We start from the raw sequence: 27,407 nt of genomic DNA on the forward strand, positions 1-27,407 counted from the left end.
CTCTCATTCCTGACCCAATTTTATTTTTGGTACGTCCCACAAAAGATGACAATTTTCATTTTTGGTAAGTTTATCAATCTTAATAAGATTCACTCAAAATTCTTTTATTTCTATCTCTCTCTTCAATTAACCAATATTTTTATCTACCTTTAAAACTCCTCATTTTTTATAAAACTAATTTATGATAATGATATATATAAATAAATATTTTATTTATTTATTTATATAAAATTTTATTGTCTTGCAAAATGATATCCATATTGCATATATTTTATCGAGATATAATTCTAAAAATATTTAAAATACCAATAGTATTACACATATAAAAAATAATAAAATATTATCTTAACTTATTATTAATAACTTAATAACATATCTTATTACAAACATAATAACCGTCTACTTTATACAAGTATTTTTATATAAGTGGGCACTATTCAAAAGCAACATATATAGCTTATGCAAATATTTTGTATGACTAAGAAATAATTAAGAAATACTTATAGATCACCGAAAAATAAGATAATATCTTATCAAAACAAATCATAGACTATATATTTATTTATGACATTTACAATATTTATTCTTCATATGTGTAATATTTATATATAATACGTAACCACTTTCGGTAACGAAAAGCTTGTCCAACATCGAATTTCCTTGAATACAACTCTGACGGCCTCCAGTTCCACCTCCACCGGGATCGAAACTCCAATATATTTTGACATCATTAATATGATCATTCATGTCTTATTCTCACCACCGCCTCAATCCCTGCCTATCCAGGTATATCCTTTACAGAACCATTCACATTGATTTTTTACCAACTCTGTGGCAGAGGCATCCACCGTATAGATACACTTCTAGTCACTCTCTTTTCCTTTTCAACGAAAATGGAGGTAGTCCATGTTCCCATTGAATAAAATTGTCGAACTATCTACTCCAGGATTGTATGTATCAAATTATTTTCGTGCCACCCAATTAACCCTCTATACTATATCCGATTCCGAAGGTGACTTGTCTTTATTTCTTGATCTCCAAATACACCAAAAACTCGCGAAGCAAAGAATGTCCAAAATCAATTCATAGGAAGCCTTCCTTTGGAGCCCCTTTCAACCCCAAACCTGTACATTATTTGGATGCGCCAAGATAGTCCAAACCAACTTGACACCTCCCGCCCACACGGAAGGATGCAAATTCTCAAAGCTCAAAAATATGATAAGACTCCTCATTTTCAAGCCAACACACAACATACTCAACTCCTTCTATCAACATTGTATATTTTCTAATTAATTCTATCTGAACCAGAATTCCTCCATTAAAATTTTTTCATATCAAGACTCTCCCTTTAAGAGGAGCTCTGCTCTTCTAAATAAAAATCTTCTGTCTTTTGGTGCTCAAACCTTTTTTCTTTTGAATTTTTTCATTTAGTATTTATAGATAATTTTTAATTTTAATTTTTATTTAAAATACGAAAAATTAAATTAGTAATATAAAAAATAGTATGCAATGTCGAATTGTTGATTTTTTTTAGTGCATAAAGTTATATAGAGTAATATAATATATATATATATTGTATTACTGTGTATATAAATTTTGTATTTTTTTATAATATTTTTGAAAAGTTGTATCATTTAAAAACACACCCATGAGAACCAAATACATTATACAATTACTTTTCCATATTATAATGTATATGCTATTACTCATTATCAAATTAAAAATATTTTTTTTAATTATTTATATAATTAAAATAAATAAATATTATTTGGTAAGCTATGAGGAACTAATTACCAAAAAAAAAATCTTGTATAAATATTGATGCATATAAGCATAATGTACATTTTTTTTTTACTAATTATCGATAAAAAAAAACAAAATATTACTTTCAATTATCATTTAAATATAAATACTAAATCAAGTTCACTCTAAAATGTTAAAAATTTAAAAATTATAATATTTTAAAAAAAAAGAAATTAATAAAATATTTTAAAATTATTACTCCCTTTGTCCCATATACTGTGTCTGCGTGTCTGCTGTATTGTAGACACAGTATTTTAGGAGGGATGTAATTAGTAGATAATTAAGAATGTATTAGTGAAAATAATTATCCTATAATATAAATAATTATAAATTAAGATTAAGATTACTAATTAGTTTAATTAAAATTAAAAAAAAATTAAAATTTAAAATGTGATTAAAAATGTGTAATATTTTTTTAAGAAAAAAGAAAGTAACATGGTAGGTGGAATTGACAGAAACTGATGGACATGGTATTGGAACGGAGGGAGTAGTATTAATGAATAATATCAATCTTTATGTATAAAAAGACCTCAATATTTTAATAAGGATATTATTATTCGGAAACTATAAAAGCCATTGTTAAATGGTGATTTGAAAACCCACGGACTTCGATTTCCCTCTCACAGTCTCACTCGAACTTCCCATTTCCCAATCCTCCATAGTCAAGACGTTTCTCCACGGTCAGTTTCCTGCGATCGCGCCTCCTATTCTCCATTTTCAGAATCGAAACATTGATCTACAGTTTCAAATTTGTGTGTCTTCAAGGTGCTTGCCTTTGTAGTTAGTATTTGTGGTGTTTCCGATTGAATCTTGAACAAGTAAGCATGGTGTTGTGGAACTTAAGTTATCAGATAGATTTACTTTCGTGTTTTATAAATTCCAAGAAATCAATGAATGGCAGTAAAGATTGCGAGAACTCGTTGTCTTTCTTTATATGGAGGTTTAGATCTCTGACGTGATTAGGATTGAATTTCGAAACAGACTCTATAATGTTATTCGATTGCGTTTATATCTCTTATGCATAGAATCTCCCAAAATGATTGGGTAATGCGAACGAACAGTTAGGGAGGTCGATCGATCGAAGCGTAGATGATGAAGGATTTAGGAAACTTACATATATATATTTTGTGAAATGCAAGTTATGAACTCAATTTCTGATTTTACGATGTTCAGTTCGTATGGTGAATTCATTGAAGAATTTCTTCATTGTATTGTTCGCCCTACACAACTTTTGAAACCAAACAAAAACAAAATCGTTTTTGATTTACGCAAGAGATTGGGATTGAGATAACATATCTTGTGTTCGATGACTCATTTTTTTGTGTGATTTAAGAACGAGGAACAGATAATGGAGAACACAGAACCTTCAAGCATAGATCCGAACTTATACGCACTATACAGCTCTGCAAGGAAGCCTCGGATTCTCTTAGCTGCAAGTGGTAGTGTATCTGCCACCGAATTTTCGACGCTCTGCCATTGTTTCTTCGAATGGGCAGAAGTGAAAGCAGTAGTCACCAAGGATGCCCTCAAGTTCATAGATATATTGTCGCTGCCGAGGGGCGTAACAGTTTACACAGACGAGCACGAATGGGCCTGCTGGCAACGGATAGGCGACAGCGTGCTGCACGTCGAGCTGCAGAGATGGGCTGATATGATGGTCATTGCACCATTGTCAGCCAACACACTTGGAAAGGTACAAAAACGCATTTCACTTTGCTGGATCATGGTTGATCATACGTATAACAGTTAATTATTCGTCTTCTTTAACCTTTTAGGTGAGATGATTATTTAACTTACATCATCATAACCCCTGTTGTTGGATTCTAGTCGTAATTCTAACGCTTGTCTTGTATTTGTTTGTTTTAGTTTGTTTTGTTATTTTTATTTTTTTTTACTATAATGTAGATTGCTGGTGGATTGTGCGACAATCTGCTGACGTGCATAGTCCGGGCATGGGACTACGGAAAGAAGCAAGTGTTCATGGCTCCATCGATGACCGCCTCAATGTGGAAGAACATAGTCACCGAGCGCCATGCGATGTTGGTGGATGAGCTCGGGGTGGCCCTAATCCCGCCTGTGCTGAAAAGAGATCCTTCGACCGGGGAACACGTGGAAAGCTCCGGCTCAATGGCTGACAATTCTCACATAAGTGCCACGGTAAGGCTTTTCTTTGAGAATGAAAAACAACGATTTTTTCAGAAGCTTAGGCACAATCTGGTTTCCAGAGCTCACTGATTTGATGATTGATATATGAATATGATCGATCCCTCTGTTGCATCATTTGGTTAGATACATATATAGATACAGAGTTTCTCGTATTGTTTGTGAATCGAATAGTAGTTAGTTTAGTACTATATGTTTTTGCATACACAATTTACTCAACACCTATTTTGTTTATGGCTTTTCCCATCTCCCTCTCTCTCTCTCTCTCTTATTTTATTTTATTTTATTATTATTGATTTAGAAATATAATATTTTGATATACTTTTATGTAATGTATATATAGTATTATCACATTTTTTCAATTATTATCTTATATTTGTATTATATTAATATATACTTTGTTAAATTGTATTTTATGGCATGTAATAATATTTTGTGTCTACCATACTCATTTTTTCACTTAGTTTGTGGAATATAGTCAAAACTATTATTTTCTCCGGCATTGGAATATATATATATATATAATTTTTTATGAAAAATACAAAAACAAATATTTGTTGATGACAAAAATAATATTTCTTCTGTCCCATAATTTTTTTAAAGTATAATTAATAAGTGTATTAGTAAAAATAATTATAAATTAAAATTAAGATAACTAAATAATTTAATTAAAATATAAAAAATTCTAAAATTTAAAACTTTAAATGCCATTAAAATGAATGTCAGGACAAAGAGACACATTATGTAGGATGGAGGGAGTATTATTTTAGTAATTTTTTTCCAATCTTGATCCTATTGTGACTTTAAATGATAAACAAATTGACTAAGTCCTTTGCAAAACTGAAGAGTCGGAGTTTTCATTGATTTTTCTATTTTGTATTATTTTGTATTTAAAATATTAGGTTGAATTTATTTTATTTCAAAAAAGAAAACACGAAAAATATGCATATTAGTAATTTCTTGAACGAGAATAATTTCAAATAGAAAACGTTTAACTCCACTCCCGATTTTGTCCAGCGTGAGTAGAGGTTGTTTCTGGGACCAAAACGGACAGCCACGTGTTATCATATTAGTGGGTCCTTTCCCACACGTTAAATCTGAAGCGCACAATTCAAAGAGGCGCTTGCCACGTGGCAAGATCTTAACGGTGAAGCTCGTTGCCGCCACACAGAAGTACCGCCAAATACTTGGATAACGGCCGGAAATTGGCATTTTTAAATTTCTTTCATGTTTTCGTATTTATATGTAAATTAATTAAGTAAATAATTTTTCAATCTTTCTGTCGATAAAAGGGCAGATATTTGTACGTCACAAAAAATTAAAAAAGAAATACTAATATAGTGTAACACTTACCAATTAATAAATTAAAATTACGTCGTCGTGTGTATTGTATTGCCATAAATTTGTAACGTCAACAAATTTATACCACACATAATACGATAATGTAGTTTCCAATTTTACGCCACAGAAATCACTTAAAAATATATATATAAAGATTATAATATATATGATGATAAAGTGTAGCGGATATAGAAGTGTCAGCCAAATAAAATACAGACCCTACGAAAATTTAATTAAATAATCAATAAAATAAATAAATAAAATATATATATATATATATATATGCATGTATACATTCATAAAACTCAACCGCCACATAGCTTTTTGCACACTGCTTCCATTGCGTGCGTGGTTTAGTCTCGCAGAATTCTCTCCATGGATCCATACAAGGTGAGTTTTTGGTTTTGGTTTGGAATGGATATTGCTGTAGTAATTATGTGATAGATAGTACGCAGGGTATCGAAATTTGTTGTTTAATGTTCTGGTAATGTTGATTTTTCGTTGATGTTTGATATGGTGGTGCAGTGCCGTCCTTCGAGCGCTTTCAATTCGCCTTTTATGACCACAAACTCCGGAGCTCCGGTTTGGAACAATGACAACTCGTTGACGGTTGGAACCAGAGGTTTTGGTTTAAATTTTTGGAGGAATTCGTGTTTGTTAGTTGTTGTCTTTCGCGTTTTCGATTATCCTTTTTGTGATAGATAGTGAAGCATAACTCGTGTTTCCTTGTTCAATTAGTGATTCGGCGTTTCCAGGTCTATGTTGTTAGCTAGTAATGGAGCTAGTTTTTTGCTCCATGGAGATAATTAACATTTTATAGCTATGAGAATATGTTTTGGGGATTCCATAAGAATTAGGTGCTCTGCGTTCATCTTTGAATTGCTTCTAAATCCGTCTATTTTTTATTGCTTTACAAATTCCGATAAACTGCTGAAATAGGTGAATAATAGGTCCATTTTTGCTTGTCATTTCATGTTTCTGAATCGCAAAATTGTGTTTAGAACATTATACAGACGATTAAACTGAGTTGCCCTAGGAAACATAATTTGAAGCGCAGAAAAAAATAGTAGTAATAATAATACAGCTATTAGCTCTAATGCTTCCTCAATATTTGACGTTCCAAACTAAGAAAATATTTAAGGAATCTGTTAGCATTTCCTGTACAACAGAGAACACCTCAACGAGGATTATGGATGGATAATCTTAATTGTTGGACATGGATATAGCTTCAAATTTTACTGCAAAATTTCCTTTCCTGTCATGCTCATGCTGATTTAATTTCCCCTCTTTGAACAGGTCCAATTCTACTGGAAGACTACCATTTGGTGGAGAAACTCGCGAATTTCGACCGCGAGAGGATCCCAGAACGTGTTGTACATGCCCGAGGTGCGAGTGCCAAAGGCTTTTTTGAGGTCACACATGATATATCCAACCTCACCTGTGCTGATTTCCTCCGAGCTCCAGGAGTCCAGACTCCTGTAATCGTTCGATTCTCTACTGTCATCCATGAGCGCGGCAGCCCTGAAACTCTCAGGGACCCCAGAGGATTTGCAGTCAAATTCTACACAAGAGAGGTGAATAGAATACATAAAACTTTTAAAATTGATCTCTGCTGAATTCAATTATCTAACCATCCCTGTGCAATCAATTTTGGTTCAGGGAAACTTCGATTTGGTTGGAAACAACTTCCCTGTCTTCTTCATCCGAGATGGAATAAAATTCCCCGACATGGTTCATTCCTTGAAGCCGAATCCCAAGTCCCACATCCAGGAGAACTGGAGAATCCTGGATTTCTTTTCCCACCATCCCGAAAGCCTACACATGTTCACCTTCCTCTTCGACGACATCGGCATCCCGCAAGATTACCGCCACATGGATGGCTCCGGCGTCAACACCTACACTCTAATCAACACTGCTGGAAAAGTCCACTACGTTAAGTTCCATTGGAGGCCTACCTGCGGAGTGAAGTCTCTGTTGGAGGAAGAAGCAATTCGAGTTGGGGGAGCCAATCACAGCCATGCCACTCAAGATCTGTACGATTCAATTGCAGCAGGAAACTATCCAGAATGGAAGCTGTTCATCCAGACTATAGATCCTGTCCATGAGGACAGGTTCGACTTCGATCCGCTGGATGTAACCAAGACTTGGCCTGAGGATATATTGCCCCTGCAGCCGGTGGGGAGAATGGTGTTGAACAAGAACATCGACAACTTTTTTGCAGAGAATGAGCAGCTTGCATTCTGCCCTGGTATTATTGTTCCGGGGATTTACTATTCGGATGATAAGCTGCTCCAAACTCGGGTGTTTTCGTACTCTGATACTCAAAGACATCGTCTGGGGCCTAACTACCTCCTGCTTCCGGCTAATGCCCCCAAATGTGCCCATCACAACAATCACCATGAAGGGTTCATGAACTTTATGCACAGGGATGAAGAGGTATATATATATATATATATATATATATTTGTATATGCATTATTCAATTAATGTTCGATTCCATTATATATATATATATATTGCAGGTAAACTATTTCCCATCGAGATATGACCCTACCCGTCATGCTGAGAGGTACCCTATTCCAACTGTCGTATTGACAGGGAAGCGCGACAAGGTATATAGATATAATATATATTTATTTCATTTATGGCCATTTCATTCATTTTTTATGCGATTTAGATTGATATATATATATATATATATATGTGTGTGCGGGTGTATGTATGCAGGTGTCCATTGAGAAAGAGAACAACTTCAAGCAACCTGGAGAGAGATACCGTTCTTGGGCGCCAGACAGGTACACGCATCTTATAAGAAATTACTGGGGTGTGTTTGTCCGTCACAAAATCTACTAATTCAAATTTTTTCTCTTAAAAATATCAAAATCAAATATTTATTTTTTATTTTTTATATTATATCAAAGTTTTTTTATATTACTATCATACAATTATTTCAATTCAAAATTTTTGCTATTCAAATCTTAATTTAAAAAAATTAATGTATTATGCGATGTTTCGTGAGAATTTTTTTTTTTAAAAAAAACCTATATAATTCAAATAGTAAAAAACGATAATTTTGGGATAAAAGAAACAGATATCTTTGCAGAAACCATAAAATTAGCGTAAGGTATGAAATGTTCTATAATTTGTACTTGTATTGTATAGGCAAGAAAGGTTCATTCGGCGATGGGTAGAAGCTCTGTCGGATGGACGGCTGACACACGAAATCCGAAGCATATGGATTTCATACTGGTCTCAGGCTGACAAGTCTCTGGGGCAGAAGCTCGCATCCCGACTTAATGTGAGGCCAACAATGTGATTGTGATCATGGAATAGAGGTACGGATACCTACCTCTCTCACATCATACAAAAAAATAATAATAATAATAATAATAAAATAAAATAAAATAAGCATTTGCAATGCAGGCAGGGCAGGGACAGCAGCTATTGTTTGTTGGAATCTATCTCTTTCTCTCTCTTTTTCTCTCTCACTTATTTATGGTTCGCCTAGCGTGTTTTTTTCGTCGGGTCTGATTTATAGGGTATTGAATTCGGTCAAAAATTTACCCAATGTGTATTTTCGGATAGCGACTGCGAATTCTCAAGTTATAAATAATAATAATAATAATAATAATAAGAAATGTACTAGTAGTGATGGTGAGAAGTGGTGTCTTTCAGTGTCACTAAAAACAACCATCTCATATATCATATACCTAATTATCGTTATGCAATGGTTATTATTATTATTATTATTATTTATTTTATTTTTTTTATAATATGAAAATTTGTAGCCGCTACACATTGAGTGCGCATTGGATAAATTCTCGATTGGATTTAATAACTTACAAATTAAATTCGATAAAATAAGTCATACTAGACGAATTATACGTAAGCATGTGGACTTACCCATACTCTCAAAGTCAAAGTAAAAATGTCTTCGTAAATGTAGACAAAAGAATTTTAAAAAAATATCATTCTTAAATAATTAAAGAATATATTAATATTGTATAATAAAAATAATTAAAAAATTTAAAATATTTAATTATTTACCAGAAAAATCAAATTCTGGAAAAAATAAAAAATGGACACTTTATTAATAGAGAAAGTATACATATAGTGCTATAATATATGGTGTAGTGTTGAGTGGTGGGATAAGTGAGCAGGAATGGGATGCATGAACGAAGGGGGTTTAGGTGTAGAAGCTAGGAATACTTAATACAAGATGATATGATATTATATTTTTATTTTGTTATATATTTCCTCCATCCGTAAAAATTAAAACAATTGGGTTCCGCCTGACATTAAAAAAAATATATTTTATTGAAAATAAAATAATAAAAGCAGTCACATTTAAGTATGGATAATAGTTAAATGTTGATTTTGTCAAAATTAGTAATGAAGTAAATTTAACAGATAGAATAAAAAAGAAAAGTGAGAGTAAATTTAATGGACGTGAGAGTATATATATATGGATAAAAATATTTGTTTATCAAAAAGAGAGATAAAAATAAAATAATTTTGAGAAAATTAATTAAATTAATTTATATTTATTAAATATATTTGAATTTAGATAAACTTTAAAAAAATAGAAACATATCAACATTGTGATAACAAAATACTTACAACATAAAAAAATAAATAAATAAAATAAAGACAAATGGAATGGGATGATGGAAATATTAATAAATGTAAATTTATATTCCTTTTTTTTTTGTGATAAGAATATCCTCAACATTGTTTATTTTTAGTAATTAAAAATCATAATAACAAAGTTTTAATAAATATATTATCTACTTAACATTACAAATATCCTTATAATTTATAATATTACACAAATGTCATTACCTTTGTATCATATAATACTAATAAGGCTATTTTAATTCTTTATACTATATTCCTATTATATATCAATATAATACTAATATACCTTAAACTTTGTGTGAAAAACAAACAAATATATACTTATGGGACGGAATGAGTATTATTTTTGTATTTATTTATATAAAGAACAAAAAGTAATAAAAAATATATGCTCATATTAAAATTTGTATCCAAATATTTGATCTCGCACAGATTAATATGTAATTGTGGAGTTAGGTTTCTCGTTAGATGATCCAAATTATGATTTTATTGTATTTTCTCAAATTAAAATCTAGAAATGAGGAGAATGGCATGTAAAATTCCAATTCTTGAGTTGGATAATGTAGCAATAATTATTTTTCATATCTCAATATCTACAATACCAAAAAAAGGCATTAATATATGGTGCAAACATTATTCTTTTTTAACAACTAGAGAATTGAAATAAGAAAATTATTAATTCAATAAGACTTTGAAAAGGAGCATTGGATCCCAAAATTCAATCAAACCCCCTCAAATAATAATAATAATAATAAAATAATAATAATAGTCCCGTGAGGTAAGTCCAACCCCGACGTCTCAGGTCACCTGCCACATATGATTCACTTAGTGTGACTTTGGTTTGATCTAAGGTATAGTTATAACAAATTACTACATGGAATAGTTATTCTATTTACCTATAAATATGTGAAGTGTTAGTGTTTGAGACATGTCCCTTCCGAAATGGTTAGATCACCTCGTAGGAAATGAACGGATGATGATAGTGTGTTAGCAAATAATATATGTATAATTGTGAGGCGACTGTGAGAAATAAATATAATCACATTTTTGTTCGTTTAAACACGACTTTTGACTCGATTTGTATTTGATATTATGGGAGTTCTAATGAGGCTCCAACAATACTTAACTAAAAATTTCATTTAATAAAAAACCGTTGTTATCGGATCTTTCTGTGACCCGCTAGGCAAACATTTATGTCTGATTAATTGTTTTTGCACTGTTTTGCTATCAAATTTTAGTGTTGTTGACCGATAATAAGTCTAGTGTCTTTGTTTTAATTGCAAATATTGAAATTAAAGCCAATTTATTTTAGTTAGTTTTAAATTCTGAGTTCTTGTTTTAATTTTTTACTTTAAATATCTAAATTATCGGCGGTATACTTCGCAGATTTTAAAAGTGTACTATCCTCCAATATGAACCAAACTTCCGTCATACTATAAAAACATCGAATCATTAAGAAGAAATTCTTAGATATCAAATCTTCCGATCACCCGTAGTGTAATTTTTTTTTCATTTTACAATATGATGAATTAATTTCGTATTTATTATCTACGTTTAAATAAAAGTTCGTAGATATCCTACTGTCCGTAATGACTACTTAAAACCAATACATAGATATGACTATTTTCAGCCAAACAACAAGTGGATTGCTCATGCAACCAATCAACATCATTATTCGTGTGACAATTCAATGATAAAGATCAATTTCTGGCTATTTATGGCCAAATTTTCGTGAATTCAATTGGACCGACTATGACAATGATAATTATAGCTATTCACGATCACATTATTATAATTCGATTGCCCATGCAACTTAATGGCTCCTAGGATCCAAAAATCACGATTCGGCCATTCAGACCAATCATTATTATGAACGAAAAAAAAAAGTAGCGACATCATGTTACGAACGAAATCATTATTCTAAAGTTGAGCTCCCGCCATTTGCCAAATAAAATAGACTAATCATTATTACGATTGATATATTTGTGATTATAATAATTAAAAATATATATTGAATTATTATTATTATTATTATTATTATTATTATTTGCAACCATTTTTTTTTAAATAATACAATTTGATAATTATTTTATATATATTTTAAATAATTTTGAAAAATATTTTAATTAAATTATAAATACATATTAAACAATTTGAAAAAGAACAATGAACATGAGTTAGTATATGAAAGTGAACATGACTTATAACAAGACTCTCACATATGAATATGACCGTGATGATTGTATGTAAAATTTACCTATTTTTTAGCTATTTTACACGGCCTTATAAACTAAAATTAATTAATTTTTATTTGAATAAGATCAAAATTAATCAAAAGACCAAAATATGTCTTGTTTCAAAGTATCATTTTGAATTTTTATAGTAAATTAAAAAATAATAGTTGAGGTATGCAAATTGATTTTGATATTTTTATTCATATTACTTATACGTATAAAAATATAATTGTACTTTATAATATTTTATTTTGATATTAACTTGTGATTAATTTTCCTAATATATACTTTTGAATAATACATACTAGTAAAAAAAAAAATTAATAAATTACGAACAAGATCAAAATTATTTATTCCATTGGAAATTTGGAAAGACAACTAAAGAGAGAGGCAAGGAAGGAAGGAGCACGACCATTCCATCCAACGGCTACCATTCATCCAATCACTCACTAGCCGTTAATTTCAAAATATATTGAAGAAACAAGAAGCAACGTTCAAATCCAAACCCACAGACAGACAATACATACATATCCGCTGTGTGTTTACATTATCTCCTCCAATCCCTTTCTCCCATACAATAAATGCTCTTCGTCTTCTTCTCCTCTGAATCATCATCATAAGCTTAATCCCATTGATTCAACCATTGATTGAGAGGAGAAAGAAAGAAAGAAAGCGATAGCCAAGGAGAAGGGGAAAGGAAAAGGAAACATCAGTGGGTTTTCTTTTTGGTGTCTCCCAAGATTCATTCATTCATTCATTCATCCATCGATCCATTTTTGGAGGAGATTTCTTCGTCTCATTTAGTGTTTTTTTTTTTTTTTTTTTGAAACAATAATAATAATAATAATAATAATAATAATCTTCGATCGAAGAGGAGGTTTTGTCGATTACACACACTCATATTTCTTTCTGCACCAGGTATTTTATTTCATTTTATTTTATTTTGTTCTTGATTTGGTGGTGGATTGGAGACTGATTCGATTCAATTGTTCATTTGCTGATCCATTCGTATCTTCTTATCTTGATTGTTGTTGACTCTCTATTTTGCCACTGATTTTTTGCGTTCAGTAACAACAATACTGATTTGGGGAAGATTCGAATCAAGATAGATATTATGGAATCCATGGATGAGAATTTTCCAGGTCTCATTAGGCCTCCTTCTTCAAACAATCAAGGTATTGTTATTATTATTATTATTATTCCAAAACATACACACACACAACTTCTTGAATTTAACCTACAAAATCATCAAAATGATATATATATATATACATACATAACCAGGGGGATTGAGGGGTGAAGGAGGAGTAGTTAAATGTAATGGTAATGGCAATGGTGGAGGCAGTAAGAGAAGAGCATTAAGTACCATAGACATGAACATCCTAGGAGCCCACCCACCCTACCACTCTAATAAACGAGGGTACTCACCAATCTTTAATTCTCTCTAATAATAATAATAACAATATATATATATATATATTTTTGATCGAAAATAATAATAACAATATTGATCAGGCATCACAATACTGCTGCTGCTGCTGCCTGTAATAACAAGCCTCCTGTTGCTGTTCCGCCGCGCCGCCCCATAACCAGGTTCGAATGTTCTCGGGGTTATCGATAATCTTCACCAAAAAGAAAAAAAAGAAAGAGGTCACATTCTTGTAGATACTTTAAAAGAAGATTATGGATTGTTTGTTTATGCATTCAGGAAGTTTGCTGCACAATTGGCTGAAGAGAAGGATAAGAAGCCATCAATTCAGGTCTGTACAATGTTTTTTGTCCTGATACAAATTATTGATTTGATCTCAGATATTGTTACTAATCTTAATGTTTTTGAGATTATTGAATTATTACAGGAGGAAGATAACATCAGGTCAATTGCTCATCTGGTTTCGACTTCTAGTCGACAATCCGAGGATTGCATTATCATCGATGCAACAGATGATGACCACTCAAAAACAGAACAAAAAATTGTAATAACTTCATTGCTGTGTCCGAATCTGTGTTTTGAGGTTGTGTGAATCTGATGATCATACCTACCTTACAGGAAGAAGTTGAAATGGAGGACATCATCAACGAGGAGGACGACGAGCCGGTAATAGACATCGACGCCGGATGTAAGAACAATCCTCTCGCCGTCACAGAGTACATCGATGACTTGTACTCTTTTTACAAGAAAACAGAGGTTATACATATATATATATGTATCTGTATATATACATCACCTGTTTCGATCATTGTTGTTGCATCATTCCTAATCAAACCTTTTTTTTGTCGGAAATTCTTACTTGCATGTTTGCAGGGCCTAAGCTGTGTGTCGCCGAGCTATATGATGTCTCGACAATTCGACATTAATGAAAGAATGCGAGCGATCCTTGTCGATTGGCTAATTGAGGTTCATTACAAATTTGAACTGGCGGAGGAGACACTATATCTAACGGTCAATTTGATCGACCGGTTTCTATCAGTTCAATCAGTTGTAAGAAAAAAGCTTCAGCTTGTTGGAGTGACGGCGATGCTCCTCGCCTGCAAGTACGAAGAAGTTTCGGTCCCTGTTGTCGAGGACTTCATACTCATAACCGACAAGGCCTACACCCGAAAAGAAGTTCTTGAAATGGTAAAACTTGGAAATATCTATCAAAAGAAATCCCTATTTTTGCACTGACCTCTTCCAACGGGTTCTTTTTACGACAGGAGAAGCTGATGATCAATACATTACAGTTCAATCTATCGTTGCCAACGTCGTATGTGTTCATGACGCGGTACCTCAGGGCAGCACAGGCGGACAGAAGGGTTGGTTTGCTACGCCTTCGCTACTTATTAGCAGCGATTGATGTTGTTGTTCTCGATGATGATTGATTATTACGTTGATGATGACAGATGGAGGTTTTATCGTTCTATGTAATGGAGCTGTGCCTGGTCGAGTATGAGATGTTACGGTTCGCGCCGTCTATGCTGGCGGCAGGCGCAGTGTTTACAGCGCAATGCACGTTGAGCGGACATCGCCAGTGGAGCAAGACGTGCGAGAGATATACGGGATATACTCAAGATGATCTGTTGTATGTAGTCCTAAACCCTAAACCCGGAACATTTTTCGTCTGTTTCTCGTCGTTTGAATGGTGTTGTGTTGTTGCAGGGAGTGTGCAAAGATGATGGTGAGACTCCATGAAAAGGCAGCAAGTGGGAAGGGAAATCTATCTGCTGTGTACAAGAAATACTCTACTGCAAAATATGGCTATGCAGCTAGGTTTGTTCAGCCTGCTCTGTTTCTCATTCAAGAAGAAGAAGATGAAAGATCAGATATGACTAGTCTGAGATAGATATATATGATGATAGATATATATATATATATAGAGAGAGAGAGAGAGAAAGAGGGCTTTCTCTAACACTACTAAACTGGGTTGTAAAACAACACAACTTTTGTCCCAATGATCTGATCAGATATATATATATATATATCATACTGTGTGTGTACTGTTAAGCCTGTAATTGAACTTCAAGCCTCCTTTTTATTAACAAAGGAAAGGTTTGTTTTTACCATCTCATTGATTCTTCGCTTTGCTGTCGTCGCCATCTTCGTCTTCTGTGATAATGTCTGTCCGAATAATGACTTCGTCATCTTCTGATTCTCCCGAATAATAAGGATCTTCATGGGAACTCTCGTCGTCTTCATATGCATTTGCCAATTCTGCTGGCTCATCATTTTTCCCTTCTTCTTCTACGACCTCTTCGACTCTATAATACACCTATAAATTGGACAATATATTCTGATAGCATGAAAATGATCCCTTTTTGTTATATATGGAGGTTCAAGGTAAAAGAATATTATACCACACATGTTCGAGGAGGCGAAAGCACTTTGAAGGAGTTGGGACGGTTATTAAAGTTTGTCTCCGGAACACCAGGTATTCCTTCAGGGGAGGTGAAATGATCCACATCATGGCCCACCTGCCACGAAACAGTCGAGAGATATGACAATACAAGATAGAGGTAAGTAAGTGTATAAAGTACATATATGAAATGAATTTCTCTAATAGTTGAAAAAATGGATTTCACCGAGCAATAGCTAATGATGAAATGTCGTCTTGTTTTTTGCAGTTTAGAGTACATGAATCACTTACTCTTCCTGGTCCACCAAATTCCCAAGCATCACTGTCCAAAGCAACTCTGTATTTTCCTGGTAAGTCGCAACCAACTTTGTAGCTGTATGCAAAAGGATGAATTAGACTACGAGCTATAATCCATAAATTATGCAAAAAATATCAGTTGCTTTGTAAGAAGTCGATACCCTTACCCTTCATATGTGTTCTCTGGATGGAAGTTAAATACAAATACTAAATCTCCACGTTCAAAAACAATGACCTGCCAAAGAAATAATAATAGTAGTCATAACCAAGACAAGAACGGGATAAAGAAATATCTGTTGATGCATGGATTCATTAACTACGGAAATTACTTGGAGTTGGAGCTCCATTCAACAACACATTCCTATGGTGAATTAATTACCATAAGAGAAGCTGCATTTCCGGAAAGAAAGCAGTATTCTTTGCACCATAAAGAAGCTTGGGCTATGCATGTAATGCAAAATATATATACATATATATACATCAAAAATAATTTTGTTTTCTCTCTCACATGCATAGATTATAGAGGGAGAAGGGAAATTAGTAAAGAACTTAAGAAAGCAGTAAAAAATCGCAATTAAATTGCTGAATTAATGGATGTGATCATAAACAACTCAAAGTTCAGCCTTGTTACATTCAAAATATTACCTACATTATATATATATATATGATGCACGTTCAAATTTATATACAAATCATCACCTTAACAGTAGATCATTACCGATATATTCCACCTCTTTCTTATTAAAATATTATACCATGAACATGAATACAATCCAGTCAAAACAAATATATATACATTTATGTAACTTAAACTTATTTATAACTTTTTTCCTTCACAAAAATAAAATAAAATAAAAGAAATAACTGTTACCCAACAGCAGGGTAACTATCTAGAAATACACATACCATATATATATATATATATTACCTTGTCATCTTCATCTGTACAGCTCACAAAAAGTTTTGACGAAGCAAGGAAGTTAAATTTTTCATCAAGCAAATTCATGGCTCTGTCAAACTCATTCAGAAACTGCAAATACAATGATAAAAGAGAAAATAAAGGGTTCATATACACTTGAAGAACGAAAAAAGTTATATTAGAGAAATTCATGCTCCAAGACAGAATATAGACATTTTTCCTCTATAAGTCATTTATATGATTGAAGCAATTAATCAAAATAACAGATAGAAACGGAAAGAAAGGGCTCCATCTCAGAGGTAAAGTGCAGCAGATCAGCTATAATAGGAATCAAGGGATGATGCAATATATAGAAATGTCGAATAAGATTAAGAACTGAAAAAGTAATAGAGAGGCATACTGCTGCAAATGGGCATGTTTTCAAAAATTAAAAAGAGAACAATGAAAAAATCAAAATAGTATATTATTCATATTTTGACTTGTGCTTCATGATAGAGGGTGGCAGCTATATCAAGGCAGCAAACTTCCCAAACCCAACTCATAGGGAAGTAACAACATGATAGTTTCAATTTATCTGAATATAAAAGAAAAAAGAATAGATCATGAAGATATGGAGAGCGGAAATTTTTACAGTAATGCATTTGATAGGAAGGATTAAGTCAAAAAATTTGCTAGATAACAAACTATGAAAAGAATATTAACAAAACCCATTTGACACATTGATAATGCACCTTGAATCTTAGATGATCAGTATCCACAAGATCCCACTGGCGTCTGCACTTATTATAACTCCAGTCATTTCCTTCTCTTGGGAAATCTATCCATTCTGGATGGCCAAACTATTAAAGTAATCAGGTCTGTTAGAAGAATGAACAATGGCAACCATAAATTGCCAAATCATTTAAAGTAAATGATAATCTTTTTTCACTCCATGAAGTTCTTGGAAAATATTGAACACAGCTGCATTAACTACATTTTATAAAGGAAACCACAACCTTTTTCAATATTTTATGAATATTTAAACATTCTTTCATGCGAAAAAAAAAAGGAAGTAAGAAATCAAAGAAGTTGCATTAACCTATACCTTTATAGCAAACAATACTGAAAAATTTTGCTTCCGGTTAACATGCATTATCTAATTGAAATTCAACTGTACAGTCTATTTACCTCGTTTCCCATGAAATTAAGGTAACCCTCTCCCCCCGAGGACATTGTTAGGAAGTGAATCATCTGCAAAAAAGGTATAACAACCTTATAGCATCTATAAGGGCATGAGCGCATAACACAATCACTAATATGCAATGAATGCAAAAGGGTTGAAAATACCTTGTGAAGTGCAATTCCCCTATCAATTACTGGAGAAGCCTCAGTCAAACATGACATACCAGTATACATTTCTTTATCCATCAGGAGAAAAGCAATAGCCTTGTCACCAACAATAGACTAAACAAGGCAAGACAAAACACATTATAAATGGAATATAAAATTTCATTCAAATAGTTACTAGATCTGTTAAACATGAAAATAGCTAAGTTATCTGCTTTGTCATGGTTTTAGAGTGCAAATTAGTAAAGGTGACCTCAAAAGAAGCTTTGAACATATCTTGCATGGCCAATAAATGCAATGGAAGAGGTAGATCAATGTAACTAGGTACCTAACAAGCAATGGACAAAACATACATTCAAGGTCAGCTGGACAAACCTGATCATGACTCTCCGCATATGCTACACATTTTTCCGTATATCTCCTATTCGTCAAAGTCCCCATTATTTCGTGCATTGACCATTCTTCATCCTTCTTATTCTTCAGGTAGTCAATCCACTTGTCAGGAATTCCCATAGCTAATCGATAGTCGAAACCAACTCCACCCTCAGAGACTGGCCGACCAAGTCCAGGCATGCCAGAAACATCTTCAGCAATCACAGTTGCCTCAGGCAAGATACTATGTATTAGATCATTGGCCAACATTAAATAAATCACAGCATCGACATCTGTTGCCTCACTAAAGTACTCATTATAGTCCCCAGTGAATGACATGTTTATCCCATGATGATGATACAGCATTGAGGTTATCCCATCAAATCGAAATCCATCAAACATGAACTCATCCAGCCACCACCTCAGATTGGATAGAAGAAATCGAAGAACTTCCCAATTTGCATAGTTGAATAGTCTGCTGTCCCACAATTTATGGTAGCCACGATCTCCAGTGTGAAAGTACGAATCTTGAGAACTTTGTCCAACATCAAAACCATTGAGGCCATCAGTAATATTATTGCTTGCATGGCTGTGAATGACATCCATCAACACTTCAAGACCTAGGCTATGTGCCTTATCAATCAAATACTTTAGGTCTTCTGGAGTCCCAGATCGACTGCTCACTGCAAAAAAGTTTGTAACATGATATCCAAATGATGCATAATAAGAATGCTCCATCACGGCCATCAGCTGGACCGTATTATAGTTGTTTGCTGAAATGCGAGGCAACACATCATCAGCAAACTCCCTATATGAGTTCACCCGAGGTTCAGAACTACTCATTCCAACATGTGCTTCATATATTCTCGGTGCCACAGGTTTAGGTGGACGAGGGTGTTTGAATTGGTACCTGCAAGGCTAATGAAATGTTTACAGAAATGAAATGGTCTGTATAGGACAGGATGGCCTGCTACCATTCTTTCTAACTAAAGATTTCAACCAAAACAAAAGTTTCTTCGTGTTTGGTGATAAATACACATTCATATTGATGAAATATTTGTAGATCATTAAGCTATAGCTTAATAAGCATTAATTTAGAACTATGTTAGTTTCAAATCTTTATAACTTTATTTGCTATGGATATACCTTTCTGTTGGAGGTGGATCCCAGAACACACCATCATAAGGTGCAGCAAATCTTGTAGGGTCCTGAGTTGCATACTTAATCCAAGCAGGAATCCGGTCGACCCAAACACCATTTCCATGCTTAAATCTGAACTTGACCCTTGAATTGTGCGGAATAGCTGGACTCCCATCAAGATCGGGAATTTTAATACTCCAAACACCAAATTGATTTTTCTCCATCTTGTGTCCGGAACCATTCCACCCATTGAAATCACCAATAAGTTCTGCCTCCCTGTGTTAATTACAACTTATATGTGATGCAAACACATGGTAGCTGTCAGAAAAAATCATATATCTATGAATACAGACTCACTGTGCTGCTGGGGCCCATTCCCGGTACACTATGCACCCTTCTTTACGGTTAAATCCAAATTTCATATAACCTGAATATCATGTGAAATCTTGATTTTAAAAAAATCTGAAAAAACATAGACTTTTGTAAGAAATTCTTTGAAATGAACAATAATAATAAAATGCAAATTTTGCAGATGCATGCGTTTCCCAATGTACAGAGGGGATGACTATCGAAGAATATGAATTTATGTTACACTTAAAACATTACAAACATAAGATACAAGTACACCACTTTGATCACATCATTACCTTGAGCAAATTCCTCTAGGCCTCCCTCATACTTCTCTATGAGGTTCTTCTGATCAGAATATCTCTTTATTCTGTATCCAAAGTGACCTTTGTAAGACTTTAAACCTGGATCTAAGCTAAAGAGGCCAATATTTTCAGTGCCTTCGTCCACATTTGCCACTGTAGGTTCATCATCCGTCAGAACTGCTGTGACAGATGTACTGTGCACCTTGTGGTATGGTGCCAAAAAAAGCTACTTTAATATCAATCTATAGGGATATTGAAATTTTCAAAGAAAATATTGAGGAGCTAAGATTGATGATTAAAAGAAGCTTATTGTTATGTAAATATTATTCCAACAGTACAAGACGTTTTATAAACATATCATCTCTATTATATATGCATAATGAATCAATGAAGGACTTAATGATTCTGATTTTTAATTGGTACATACAGAATATTTAATAAATTCAAGACCTAAGGAACATCACAAGCCCATGTAATATTTCAAAAAAGTCCCAAATTTATACAGTTCTCCTATATATAAGCTACTCTCAGTTTTACCCTAGAAAATTCAAAACATAGATAGAATACCTTTCTGTTTGCCATAACACTTAAAACGGGATTAGCAATGCTACATCCCAGTAGATAAGGGGAACTCAAGACAAGTCCAGGTTGTTTCTTGATGCATCTTCCACTAACTGGGCCCTGTTCAATGAGAGATATAATTGAATCTAATTTCATTGATCATCATTAGCCAACTAATTAGATGGATATATAAAGGTGTACAACAGAGATACAAACACAAAGAAGAACTAAATCAATATCCAAGAAATTGTTCATAAGTCCTTTTTTGCTCCTGGAAGTTGTCTAGGAATTTCCAATTTTTTGTATTATCGACATTTTCCACATTATAGATGGACTAGACATTCCTTGGATCCTTTCAACAAGTGATCAGAAACACCCAAACACACTCCCCATATCGCCATTGATACTGCTCTCCAGGAGTTTCAGTCATTAAAGAAAATCCCAAACTCAAGGATCAACATGTAATACGATGCGCTTGATTCTGCTAACATACAAACATATCCAAATACTAACTTGACATATTTAGAAACACAAATCGCCTGGAAAAATTCAATTGCACAAAACCATAAAACAAAACATGAATCAACATCCCGTAATCGAAGGACTATACAGAAAAATACCGCCGCGGAGTTTTTCCATGAGGTAGTAGATGAAAACCAAAGCACCGGCGAGGAGAGAAGCGTGCTCGAACTGTACATTTCTTCAGTAGCATCAATCTCATTAGCAGCTTTAATGGGGGAAGTGGTTGCAGCAGAATTCTCTCGACATGATAACCAAACTAGAAACCAATGCGAATGTACATATTTACCCCTGCACATCTTCGATTTTAAATCTCTTGTCGAAGGGCTTAGATGTAATATCCACAAGATATCCCAAACTAGAAGCGCACTTGACGTACTAGCGCTTTGTTTGCTTCATGATGTGATTGATTGCGAAAGGAGGCAAAGTATATCTTATATAATAAATCTTGACCGTTGAACTTTTCATATGCATTCTGAGCCGTTGGTTGAGTTTTCAGTTCAATTATTTATATGGGTTCGGTTTAGACCAAATAGGAGTCCAAATGGATTATCCGATTTTCGGGTCCGATCCGTTCCTTCAAAGTCTTCACCATCCTAAACCTCGATTAGGGTGCATTTCTAGAGTTTCAATTGGCGTTTGATCTGCAGTTCCATGGCAGGAAAAGAGGAAAGTAAGTATAGCATAATTGTTCCTACCTACAACGAACGCCTCAACATTGCTCTCATAGTTTACCTAATCTTCAAGCATCTCGAGTGAGTTCCCATGTCTATGTGCTTGTTCTTTGTTGGTATTGATTTCCGACGTTTTTGAATCGAAACGTGTTTGTAATTTTCTCGTATTTAGGCAGCCTGGTGATGTGATTGATGAGATTTTATTCTTTTGTTAATTAATACGTCAGCTTCTGTTGTTTGATCACGGTGTTGATGGATAGGTTTCCATGATTTTTTGTTCCGGAAATTAGAGCCGGGGAGCTGAGAATTTGTGAAATTGATGTTTGATGTTTGGCTCTGTTGCTGAGCTAATTCATGATTTAGAGAATGCATATGTTTGGAGAGTATCACTATAACCGTTTTCAACATGAAACCTTGGAGTCTAGGTTATTCATTTTCGTTCGAATTAACACATGGTTAAGTATTTAGTAAGTATTTTATTGTGCATACTAGTCCAGCTGAAACGCTCTTCTGGCTCGTCCATCAAGCTCACATGGAAATGGATTACATGAACCTGAAACACTAGGTGTAACCGTTTAACTCGAGGTCATCCATCACACAGTGCATGTATATCGGCTCTAAGAAATTCAGCACTGGAATGTTGTGAAGAGAAATTTAATTAAGGAACCAAGCACTAGATAGTTGTATTGATTTCAGAACTTATAATTGGGCATGGCATGAAAGAGCTTATGTTTTTGCAACAATGATTTAGATATTGAAATAATTGTTTTGCATCTGCTCTTTGCCTGCTTGGACCCAATGATTAGTGTAATGATCTATTACATTGTACTAGGAACATAAATTTTGAAATTATTGTGGTGGATGATGGGAGTCCAGATGGAACTCAGGAGATTGTCAAACAACTGCAGCAAGTATATGGAGAAGATCGAATAGTGAGTTTTCAAAACATAATTATAACGTGGCAACAGCATATGATTTTGCACAATTCATAGCCTTCATTACTGATAGGCTCACGATGCTCTTGTAATGCAGTTACTGAGACCCAGACCTAGAAAGCTCGGTTTGGGTATGTTTTCTCTGTGTCCCATAGTTTGAAAGATGGCGAGGAAGTATCTTAGATGATTTTCATTTCAGGGACTGCATATATACATGGTTTAAAGCATGCAACTGGAAATTATGTTGTGATAATGGATGCTGATTTATCTCATCATGTAAGTTTGTGCATCCAATGTACTGTCACCAAAAATAACTAAATAAATAAAAGAGAAAAAGAAATAGGAATTCTCGACATTATGTTATGAAACCCAATATTTGTTATTTAGTTGGAGTTCAATAACACTATAATTGGAAATTGATGCTCACTTTTATACTGAGAGTTGAGATTGATGCTTGCAAAAACTTGTACTCTAGAACGTGCCATGTTCTACATTGTCACTCCATTATTATGAATTACATGTTTTCTTTATCTCTATTGAACTCATTTTTCTTTTTCACTCTCTGGCAGCCAAAATATTTACCAAGCTTTATTAAGTAAGTATTCTTTAAATTGAGTGATATATCATGCAAATTCATATATTAGGGCGTCATACTAGCTGAGAATTGTTTATCTACAGGAAACAGAAGGAGACAGGTGCAAACATAGTTACTGGAACTCGATATGTTAAAGGTGGTGGGGTGCATGGCTGGACATTGATGCGTAAATTGACAAGCAGGGGAGCCAATGTCCTCGCACAAACATTTCTCTGGCCAGGTGTATCAGATTTAACTGGATCATTCCGGTAGGTGGACTTTCCGCAACCTTTTTTTTTTTGTCTTCAAGTTTTGCTATCTAACATACCCCATTAAATTTTATGCTGCCCTTTTGAAGGCTTTACCAGAAATCTGTACTTGAAGATGTCATAAGCTCGTGTGTGAGTAAAGGATATGTTTTTCAGATGGAGATGATAGTCAGAGCATCAAGAAAGGGTTACCACATAGAAGAGGTAATTACAATTTACATTATAATCTAGGAAAAAATCTGGCTGAAATTGATTTGTAGTAAGCACCAAATTTAGCCAATAATAAGCAGAGAATAAAGACTGATACACACTTTTAAGAATTATGGTGCTTTATCAAGGTTTGAGACTAGCAGTGTCACGAAACACTGGTGTAGTCACTCATGAACTTATCTCAGTCAGATAATAAAAATCTGAACTACCGAGAATTTTTAATTAGTCATTATGGCTCAAAAATCACAAGTACATCAAATCGGAATATATCAAAAATACTTATTGAGGTTGAAACCCACTCAAAACGGGGATACCGACAAAATTTTGTGATGAACTACTTTAAGCTACATAGGACGTGTATACAGTTCCTCGTTTGATCCTGTATACTGTGAGAATAATATTTAGCTTCAATTATTGTTTTTCTGTCAAATCTCTCGAAACATTTACTGAGCTTCCTCATACATAGGATATTAAGAAAAGTTTGTACATCTCTGACGTGATCTTCCCTTTTCTAATAGGTGCCAATCACTTTCGTTGATAGAGTTTATGGAAGTTCAAAGCTGGGAGGATCAGAAATAGTAGAATATCTTAAGGGGCTTTTATACCTCCTGGTAACAACTTGAAATGAAGGTAATGAGGCTGATCCTGATTACATTGTTCGATTTTGCAGATTGTTATATTGACTACAGTTGGCGTTTATATGAGTAGCTAACCGTATTTCATCTGATCATAAATCTAAACAGTGTCGGCTTCTCCAAATTCTGTTTTTTTCCCACATTTTTAATGCCGTAATGGTAAAGATTTTTTTGTAGTTGTCCAGAATTACTCAAATGTTTGCAACTGCAACCTGAAATGTAATGAGGTTTTTTAATTGCTTCAAGACATATATAGTCAGCTTAAATATAGGTGATTTCCTGGCGGCATTCAATATAGAAACACTTAATGTTAGGTTATGTATAGAAAAGGTTTGGATTTGAATATACGATGGTAATGTAGAAGTAGAGAAAACTTAAAATCCTTACAATTGGTGCAATGAAATATTCGAAATTATTGCTAGATCACCTAACTAGCCTAGAGAATTAGTGACAAGGTCCTAGTGTAATTTCTAAATTTATCTATCATAGACTTGTGCAATTTTAATAATAAGATATCTACTTAGTCAGGATAAGAGTGTATATTTTTAGGATACTATCAAGAATGTTCATAGGTTGGCCGATCAACATAATTCTTTCTTGTTTTCATTTCGACTTTCAAATGTTGGTAATGGTTTGTTCAAATCATAATCTGTGGATTATTTTACTTACATTTAGGATTAACTTTCATTACTAACAATCGTATTTGAAAGAAAATTACACCCTCTAGCGTAGAAAATGTAGTTCGAGACTTCACAAAACACACTTTCAATGATAGGAGAAAAATATATGAGAGTAGGACATTAGAATAGCTTCGTCCCCACGAAATAAGTGCACACAACTAGTAAGCCTTCCGAGCCCTTCTTCTAACACTAACCTTTGCATCCTCGACATCAACGGCGACTGCTGCAGACAAGGAAAGGGGAGGTTTCTTGTTTTCCTTACTAGTAACCCTCCTCAGCGAATACCTGCTCGAATCCTCCGCTGCTCCCGTTGTGTCTCTTTTTGTAGAGGCGTCGATCCTCACACCATCATCAATGCCACCATTCTCGTCATCGGACTTATCCATATTTACTTCACTCTTCTTTCTCTTCAGCCTCTCGTTTCTTTTGGCTGAATACTCGTTGTAAAACCTGCCCCGCTCGAATACCACCGTGCTTCTTCCACCACCGGAAACTGTATCTTCGGGTTTCACCCCGAGCTCTTGGTGCACCATTTTAGCCAAAGCTGTGATTTGACAGGACATGGTTTGGTACGTGGGAAGAACCTCGGCCGATCTCCGAACCTCCCGTGTGTGGTTTGGCTTCGCTGTTTGGCCTGTTTTTGGATTTTGATTCCAAACAACATTTCAAAAACTATGTGAACAATTACAGGATCGTAGAAACCTAAAATGACAGACGGTTCTGAGAATCATATTTTTGGTGTTTCGAATCAGATTCAACCGAAGTTAGTGTAATCGAGATGAAACACTCAATGGATGATAGATAGAGAAATTCAAATTAGAACTTCCGCTGAAACCCCAACGATTGGCGAAGGAAATCATAAACAGTTTACCAAAATTAGATTCTCGAAAATGCCTCAGCCCTAGCGAGTTTCGTTTCGTTCAACAAAACTCGATTGGCCAAGGAAAATGAAAAACAGTTAACCAAAATTAGATTCTCCAAAATACCTCAGCCCTAGCGAGTTTCGTTCAACAAAACTCGATTGGCGAAGGAAAATCAAAAACAGATCACCAAAATTAGATTCTCGAAAATACCTGGCGGCGATTGAGTGGCGACGCTACTGGCAATTGGCTCGAGGCTTCTGCGGCGGGACCGGAGCTGAATCGGCGATCGTGCCAAAGGCAAAGGCGGTTTGTTCTTCGATCTCAGCACCATTTTCGACAAAATGATCTCAATCAAGTCGAACGAGGAACAATAAAAAAATCCTTGCGAAGAAGACAATGGTGAAGACGAGAGAGGAGAGAGCGGAGCGCCCTGATATAGACTTCTCTACGTATCATTGCAGTAAGTCAATTTATTGTGTTTTCAAATTTGGAGGAGGAGCGTCAACGGTCGTATTCATCATCCAACGGCTCAGGTTTAATCTTGATTTAACAATCAACGTTATAATAAAATAAAAACAAATCTATACCATTCATTAATTTCCTACCATATGTAATAATGCTGTTTATTAAGATATTTATGTATATCTTTTTGAATTATGGGATTATTTATTACTATAATTTTTTGAAAAAGATGTATCGCATTGAGTATTTTTTTTTTCATTTAAATAATTATAATAAAATTTTTTAAAATTCAAAATATTTTATTAAATA

At 34.0% G+C, this 27,407-nt stretch overlaps 6 protein-coding genes across 8 annotated transcripts; 4 read left to right on the forward strand and 2 right to left on the reverse strand.

Annotated features, from left to right (window-relative positions):
* Positions 1 to 2,981: 2,981 nt before the first annotated feature.
* On the forward strand, positions 2,982 to 5,160 carry LOC127256989 (phosphopantothenoylcysteine decarboxylase-like). Its single transcript, XM_051283236.1, has 3 exons — positions 2,982 to 3,496; positions 3,709 to 3,960; positions 4,984 to 5,160. Exons 1-3 carry the CDS (start codon positions 3,152 to 3,154, stop codon positions 4,990 to 4,992), a joined length of 606 nt encoding a protein of 201 aa, XP_051139193.1. The 5' UTR covers positions 2,982 to 3,151; the 3' UTR covers positions 4,993 to 5,160.
* A 371-nt stretch (positions 5,161 to 5,531) lies between these two features.
* On the forward strand, positions 5,532 to 9,030 carry LOC127256987 (catalase isozyme 2-like). Of its 2 annotated transcripts, XM_051283233.1 has the most exons (8): positions 5,532 to 5,697; positions 5,833 to 5,929; positions 6,604 to 6,881; positions 6,967 to 7,743; positions 7,830 to 7,919; positions 8,035 to 8,102; positions 8,470 to 8,642; positions 8,731 to 9,030. In XM_051283233.1, the coding sequence occupies exons 1-7, from the start codon at positions 5,683 to 5,685 to the stop codon at positions 8,621 to 8,623; spliced, it is 1,479 nt and encodes a 492-aa protein (XP_051139190.1). In that variant the 5' UTR covers positions 5,532 to 5,682; the 3' UTR covers positions 8,624 to 8,642; positions 8,731 to 9,030. The 2 variants fall into 2 exon arrangements, with proteins under 2 accessions (XP_051139190.1, XP_051139189.1); XM_051283232.1 differs by lacking the exon at positions 5,532 to 5,697 and having other exon boundaries at positions 5,806 to 5,929.
* Positions 9,031 to 12,566: 3,536 nt separating this feature from the next.
* LOC127256992 (G2/mitotic-specific cyclin-2-like) lies at positions 12,567 to 15,499 on the forward strand. The gene is made up of 11 exons (XM_051283240.1): positions 12,567 to 13,097; positions 13,248 to 13,354; positions 13,464 to 13,599; positions 13,695 to 13,772; positions 13,888 to 13,939; positions 14,018 to 14,152; positions 14,227 to 14,364; positions 14,482 to 14,796; positions 14,874 to 14,972; positions 15,060 to 15,238; positions 15,316 to 15,499. Exons 2-11 carry the CDS (start codon positions 13,294 to 13,296, stop codon positions 15,497 to 15,499), a joined length of 1,377 nt encoding a protein of 458 aa, XP_051139197.1. The 5' UTR covers positions 12,567 to 13,097; positions 13,248 to 13,293.
* A 126-nt stretch (positions 15,500 to 15,625) lies between these two features.
* Positions 15,626 to 22,050, reverse strand: LOC127256991 (1,4-alpha-glucan-branching enzyme-like). Of its 2 annotated transcripts, XM_051283238.1 has the most exons (14): positions 21,898 to 22,050; positions 21,284 to 21,397; positions 20,711 to 20,918; positions 20,421 to 20,490; positions 20,070 to 20,339; positions 18,927 to 19,833; positions 18,552 to 18,668; positions 18,393 to 18,455; positions 17,957 to 18,064; positions 17,235 to 17,336; positions 16,474 to 16,541; positions 16,301 to 16,382; positions 16,011 to 16,127; positions 15,626 to 15,925 (listed from the first exon to the last, which is right to left on the reverse strand). In XM_051283238.1, the coding sequence occupies exons 1-14, from the start codon at positions 21,973 to 21,975 to the stop codon at positions 15,722 to 15,724; spliced, it is 2,508 nt and encodes an 835-aa protein (XP_051139195.1). In that variant the 5' UTR covers positions 21,976 to 22,050; the 3' UTR covers positions 15,626 to 15,721. The 2 variants fall into 2 exon arrangements, with proteins under 2 accessions (XP_051139195.1, XP_051139196.1); XM_051283239.1 differs by lacking the exon at positions 21,898 to 22,050 and having other exon boundaries at positions 20,711 to 20,869.
* A 292-nt stretch (positions 22,051 to 22,342) lies between these two features.
* On the forward strand, positions 22,343 to 25,338 carry LOC127256993 (dolichol-phosphate mannosyltransferase subunit 1). Its single transcript, XM_051283241.1, has 8 exons — positions 22,343 to 22,551; positions 23,303 to 23,402; positions 23,503 to 23,536; positions 23,605 to 23,681; positions 23,975 to 24,000; positions 24,084 to 24,248; positions 24,338 to 24,452; positions 24,977 to 25,338. The coding sequence occupies exons 1-8, from the start codon at positions 22,451 to 22,453 to the stop codon at positions 25,079 to 25,081; spliced, it is 723 nt and encodes a 240-aa protein (XP_051139198.1). The 5' UTR covers positions 22,343 to 22,450; the 3' UTR covers positions 25,082 to 25,338.
* A 339-nt stretch (positions 25,339 to 25,677) lies between these two features.
* LOC127256994 (uncharacterized) lies at positions 25,678 to 27,138 on the reverse strand. The gene is made up of 2 exons (XM_051283242.1): positions 26,847 to 27,138; positions 25,678 to 26,407 (listed from the first exon to the last, which is right to left on the reverse strand). Exons 1-2 carry the CDS (start codon positions 26,965 to 26,967, stop codon positions 25,932 to 25,934), a joined length of 597 nt encoding a protein of 198 aa, XP_051139199.1. The 5' UTR covers positions 26,968 to 27,138; the 3' UTR covers positions 25,678 to 25,931.
* Positions 27,139 to 27,407: the final 269 nt, after the last annotated feature.

Source organism: Andrographis paniculata, unplaced genomic scaffold (assembly GCF_009805555.1).
Source record: "Andrographis paniculata isolate CXL003 unplaced genomic scaffold, ASM980555v1 Contig57END, whole genome shotgun sequence".
In the NCBI taxonomy this organism is placed as follows: domain Eukaryota; kingdom Viridiplantae; phylum Streptophyta; class Magnoliopsida; order Lamiales; family Acanthaceae; genus Andrographis; species Andrographis paniculata.